At 40.8% G+C, this 6000-nt stretch overlaps 1 protein-coding gene across 6 annotated transcripts in view; it reads right to left on the bottom strand.

Annotated features, from left to right (window-relative positions):
• MEIS2 (Meis homeobox 2) overlaps positions 1 to 6000 on the bottom strand; it is a 202276-nt gene that overhangs the window by 5427 nt on the left and 190849 nt on the right. For all 6 annotated transcript variants that reach the window (XM_070425341.1, XM_070425325.1, XM_070425350.1 and 3 more), the window contains one exon: positions 157 to 215. In XM_070425341.1, coding sequence (XP_070281442.1) covers positions 157 to 215 — 59 coding nt within the window. The remainder of the gene's footprint in view (positions 1 to 156; positions 216 to 6000) is intronic.

The following is a 6000-nucleotide window of genomic DNA, read 5'->3' as shown; positions in this document are numbered from 1 at the left end:
CTGGGGACAGAAAAAAAAAAAAAAAAAAAAAAAAAAGAACCTCTCCCAGAATGCCTGATGGAAGCACTTATATACCAGGTGATGAAACTCTTGACATATAGGTTGGTGAGGGTTTATGCCTGTGGGGTGTGAATATAGATACTAGCTGGAACTTGCCTGCTCGATTTGACTGGTCAATCATTGGCTGTACTATTCTTCTTCTGGCGTTAATAAACCTGAAATAAAACAGAGAGACCGGTCATCAGATGCAAGGTCTGTGCTCCGTGAACACCTTTGCACCAACACTGCGGGGAATACGATCCAGTTGGACATCTACTGGAAATGACCGTTGTCAGTCAAAGGCAATTTTCTCTTTCCCTGTTCAAAAACAGTTGACTGGCTCATCTCGCCCGTCCTCTTATAACCAACCGGAGGCTGGCTGGCAAACATGGCACAGGTGGGGAGAAGTGTATTCCCCGAGAAAGCTTCTCTTCCTTTGCAACTGTGCTTCTGCTTCTCGCACAGGTCGGGACCTGGTTAAAGTTCGCAGGCTGGGGGATTTTCCCCTTCGCCTGCAGTCCCCGGCGCGGGGAGACGCAGCTTCCCCCTTGCAGCTGGTCATAAATGGAGACCAGGCTCTGGCACTCTGCTTTCACAAGGTATTGTTAGGTCAGCAAAGCCATCAATTAGGCTGTCTGAAGTTTTATCACCAACACAGCAGTAATAAGTGCTGGCCAGAAAGACTTCTGCTCTTCGGCAACTCCTGCAGTTTAAGCCTGTAAAGTTAGGGGTCATTTAGAGGTCAGTGCCAGCTGGGGGCGGCCTTTCCAGTCCAAGCGGGGACACCCAGGGCAGGGATAAGGTAACTGCCAACCATAAACCCAGCCACCTTTCAACCCACTAGAAAGGCAGAGCCTCAGGTACACATGGTTGAGATTAGAGCCCGAGAAACGTTTTCAAATCAGGTGGTGGCTGAATCACAGGAATGTGGAGAAGCAGTTATTTCGTCTCGAAGCCTGGATCTAATTTTGTTGGAAATCCAAAAATAAGTGCCTACTTCATGTTACTTTAATGTTTAATAATGCCCATCAAATATTCATGTACAAAGAGAGTAAGATGATAAGAAATCTCCTTTATTTCTCTAAATTTAATAAAAAACAAAACAATTTCCCACCATTTGTGAGTTACCCTTGTCCCTGTGCATTTAATGACGAGCATTCCCCACACATCGGAGCTGATGCACAGGATTCATCGGCTGTGCATTTTGGGGGGTGCTTGAAGGGAGGGGGGGTGCCTAGCATTTAGCAAGCTGTCCCTTAAAAATATACTCATTTATAACATGTCCCAATATTTCCAGTGTCAAATCTTAAGTGCACGGGGACTTAATGATTAATGGTTCTGCATGGGGCCACAGGCAGGAACTGAAAACTCGCTCTTTGAAATTAGCAAAATAAATAAATACATAAAATAAAAAATAAATAAATTCTGGTGCACGTTGGCAGCTTTGCGTTTGCGTTCCTGCGGAGATGAAGTCCCTAGCAGAAGTCCCTTCTGAAGGCCGGCGGCCCACACTCTCTCAGGCCTCCTGTGAGCACTCCAGTGGGAATACAATTAGGCCGGAGAAGAATAGCTGCAAGGAAACCAAAGGAGTCTTTTGCATATGGTGTTTGTTTGCAAAACAATGAACTTCTTTATTACTTAAGAGAGTATGGAGCTCACTTGTCAAAAATGTTACACCCCCGCAGGTTTGGGGAAGAAAGTGACAGGCTAGGAGAGGTGAGAACAAAAGGAAAGTCCTAGCTGCTGTATTTCTTCCCACCTGGCACCAGACATGTTGCTCAGCTAGATCACAGAGCCTTCCAGAATTATCCCTCCAATCAGAAAAGGCACTTAATTATCCACTCTTTCCTCACTGTTTTTACTGGGACCAAGGAGGTCTGCCCTGAGATTTCCACCCCCAGGAGCTCTTTTTATCAGCTCAGGTTAGGGCCCAGTGAGGTGCTCGGGGAGAGGGGCAAACCTTTTCTCTCCTCCTTGAAGTTCCTAATGGAGGACACACATGGCAGGGGTTTCACCTCGTTTTATGGGCTACTAATCCTGGTTTTGTTTTTTCCTATAGGCCAACTCTTTAGGTAAAACGAATTGCTATTTTTTCCCTTTTTAATTTCACCCTTTTGCTCTTTTATTATTTACATCTGGAGGTTGTTCCCTTATTTATGTCTTTCTCTCCAGTTCCCCCAAACACTCCCTTCCTCACAGAGCTGCAAGGCATCATGGTTCTTAGTTCTCAGCAGGAGAACTCCACACTGTCTTCAAACAAATAATTACAGGGAAGGTTAGAGGTTCACTCAAAGGTCATTTCTTTGGATACTCGTCAGAATGTTTACATTAGTAAAAACGGGGTCCTCTCAAAAGGTTGTTCCATGGGGGACACACAACAATGCAAAACATTAAAAAAGCATTCTGCGTGCTAGCAGGTCTTTATAGAAGCGCTGAACTTGGAAATGCCACTCCAGTGTTCCATTTTCAACTAGTTACCATGGCGTGGGCCGATGTTCACTAGCAGTTATGGCGATGGCCTTTCTTTGTCCGGCTCTACTCAACAAACATGCATAGAGGCCTCTGAAGGTTTTCTCTGGATCCTTTTACAAAAGGTCACAGAGATTTTGCTTTTTTCACTTGGGCTCCATTTGGCCTCTCTGAATTTTTGTTCTCAAACAATGTTTTTACTCCATCGTGCTGCATCTTGCCAGATTCATAACTCTACCACATTCTTTTAAATCACACAGAATTTTAAAAACATATGGGCCCCAATTTTTCAGAAATCTCTTGATGTACAACTCCTGCCAATTGTCAACTCCCCTGATCTTGGGATGTCTTATAAACGTCATAGATGTTATTATTAAAGTTAATTAATGAGTTGTCCGTATGAACATTTTAACAGTAAGAAATGAAATTACCCCACTTTGCTAATGATCCATAGCCCACTCTTAAAAAAACACACCAATGCACATATAAAATGGAACAATTTAATTATAGATTAAAAATAAAATTAGGAGTAATTTTTTTCTTTAATATCACTGTGATGAAATTTCCAAATGTAGTCTTCCCCAAAATTATAGGACCTGAATTTTTTTTCCAAGTCTTCTGATCTATATTTTAAAGTGAATGTATTTAGCGCTCAAGCAGTAAGCAGAATATATCAACTTTTGATTATACTGAGATTTTAAAAAGCCTAAGTTGAAAATCAACTGATCTTCAATCTTTCAAGGTCCAAGCTCCATTCATATGGAAAAACACAACTCAATGGTTCAAAGACAGAAAACAAGATGTCTTAAAAAGGCTCAAAAGGTTTCTTGAATATTAAATGGGTCTTACAAAATAACATTTTGATGAGTTAAGTGTAAATGAATCAGACACATATGGATTAAGTTATCCTAGAATTTCACACGGGTTTAAAAAATAAGGGGAAAAGAGGGTCTTGGCAAAAACATTTTGGACTTTGCCAAACCCAAAACATTTGAAAAATTGCTGAAGACATCCAACTAACCAACATGCAGCAAGCTGCACCCAACTTTAATGAAAACCCCCAAAGTTATTTCCAATCCAAAGACTGTTAGGTTTTTCATCTGTATCTGATATATAAAAAAAAAAAGTTTCTAAGTCATAATGTCATCCCGGAATGATTTTGAAGTTGAGGACATATAATATACTCCTCTATTGGTACAAACAATTTAACCCAAAATTACAAAGTCTTCTTAGATATTAAATAGCTCTTAAAAACATGCTGAGGTTTGTGCAACTTGCGTGTAAAACGTGCCGAATATGATAAATGCCATAAATAAAATGTGCTAGTAAGTCTAGTGCCTTATCCAGATTTCACTTAGAAAAAAATTTCATTAGCCACATTGTGACTTTTTTTAAGGGCTAGAGATAATTCCATTAGTGACTCCTTAGGGAATGAGTACCCTAAAGTGCACGAGTTCCATTGATTTGTATTGAACACAAAGTTCGTATCCAGGCTCACACAAAGGCTCTGGAGAGTACCTACTGATACCATCGACTTTCTAACTAAGTTTTACTAAAATAGAAAGTGCAATCGTTTGTGGGACCCTTAAAAAGAATACACTACGACTGCTATGTTAAAAATAATTATAGAAATACTTTTAATGACTTTCCAAGAATCACAGGGCCTTTTTGAGTCAACTTGGAGAGATGAAAAAAGAATATTTTTAAAAAGAATAAACCCAAGATAGAAAAATATTGTTAAAATCTCATCTTGTTGTCTTGCTGGAGAGATATTTCCTAGAGACCTCCCTCTATCCCCACCTTAACCCCCACCCCCACCCCCACCCCCACCCCCACCCAAAAGCCAAACTTTTCAGCTTGCATACTTTTCTGCAACTGAAATCTCACCATCTTGATTTTTCTTTTAAAGGCTTTTCACTCCAAAGCCCATTTCAGATTGATAGAAGTAGGCTTAGGTGTCGTTCCTGATTGTTGGTTGATTTCTTTTCTTTCTTTCTTTTTCCTCCCTTCTTTTTAAATGGTTGATAAATCCTTTTTTTCTGGTTCACTAACTTCATGTCACACCTGGTAACCAACTCCTTTAGGCAGCATTCCTTATGTTAGAAAGTGAGGCCTCCATGGAGTCACCTGGAAACCAGCCAGCCCTGAACACTGAGAAGGAAGCATGACTCCTGGAATTGAAGCTTTTGCATGGATTGGTCTGGTCTAGGAAGGGGGCTGGCTTGCCGAAGAGGGATCAGATCAACTTGGGGGAAGTGTTGTAGGCAGCGTGGGACTGGGTACCTGTTAAAAAATGAAAAATCTCTACTTCCCTACCTTTCCTAGCCAGGGCTCCTCAGGGAAGGTGCTTATTCACAGAATTTGCTACTCCTTGGTGCTGAAACAATGAAGCCTCAACCAAGCCAGTTATCAAGTTTCTTTCTTTTTTTTTCTTACTTTGAAAAAAACAAAACCAAAAAAAACAGCTAGTCTTTTTCTGTGCTGTGTTATGGTCAAGAGGGGGAAGGCAGAGGTGGGTGGGTGGGAAGAGATTAACCAAAGAACTTGTATGCATATATGCATGACCCATGGACACAGACAACAGTGTGGTGAAGGCCTGGGGTGGGGGCTAGAAGGGGTCAAAGGGGAAAAGAAGGGGACATATGTAATACTTTCAATAATAATGATTTAAAAAAAGAGTGGGGTTTTCTCAGTAAGATACATTAAATTGATTAAATCAATGTGTTAAGCAGGTTTACCTTTGACCATGTACTTGGGCACACAAATGATTGAGTCTTGTTGCAAACATAAATTTTTCACTGGTGGCCAGACAGTAGGTATTTTCTCGCAGACAACAGTGAGCACAGTAAGGTAAATGAAATTCGTGGGCTACTTAGGGACACATTCATGGTTCATAACTAATTTCCATGAGCTACAGCTTAATTTATAACTTGATAGGTACCAGATTTGTCCACAACTCAAAAGACAAATGAACTAATGCTCATACATTTACAATATGAAAACATGCTATTAATCTGGAATCACAAACCTTTTGTAGCTTTATGAATATGCCTTGAGTACTGGAGTGTCCATGCTGACACAAAAGGCTCTGGGCAAAATGATCAAGTCGGTGCTGGTTATCTTTGGTGACCTTCTACAGTGTTCTTTCAAAATTCTTTCTTGTATCTAATTTTTCCCTAAAGTTACACAGGCTCACCTAGGTTCTTCACCCCACTTTGAGTAAACCCTTCTCAGTCACTAGTTCATATTCCAGACTTCTCCAAAGAGCAAAGTGATAAAGAGCATGGACTCATATTCTCTGCCCTTTTCTGGCTGTGTGACCGTGGGCAAGTCTAGTTAACCTTCAAAGCCTTGGTTTGTTTCCTATCTATAAACTGGGGCAATAATTGGGCCCAAATTGTTTTGAGGATTAAAGGAAGTGTTATATGAAAAATCGTTGGCACAGTGCCTGGCACATAGAAAGAGCTCATGGAATGTTAGCTTATACTCAAA

This window comes from Myotis yumanensis, unplaced genomic scaffold, assembly GCF_028538775.1.
Source record: "Myotis yumanensis isolate MYYU_CA2020_CCGP unplaced genomic scaffold, mMyoYum1.0.hap1 SCAF_1, whole genome shotgun sequence".
NCBI classification, from domain to species: Eukaryota; Metazoa; Chordata; class Mammalia; order Chiroptera; family Vespertilionidae; genus Myotis; species Myotis yumanensis.
This window is presented reverse-complemented; position numbering and strand designations above follow the sequence as displayed.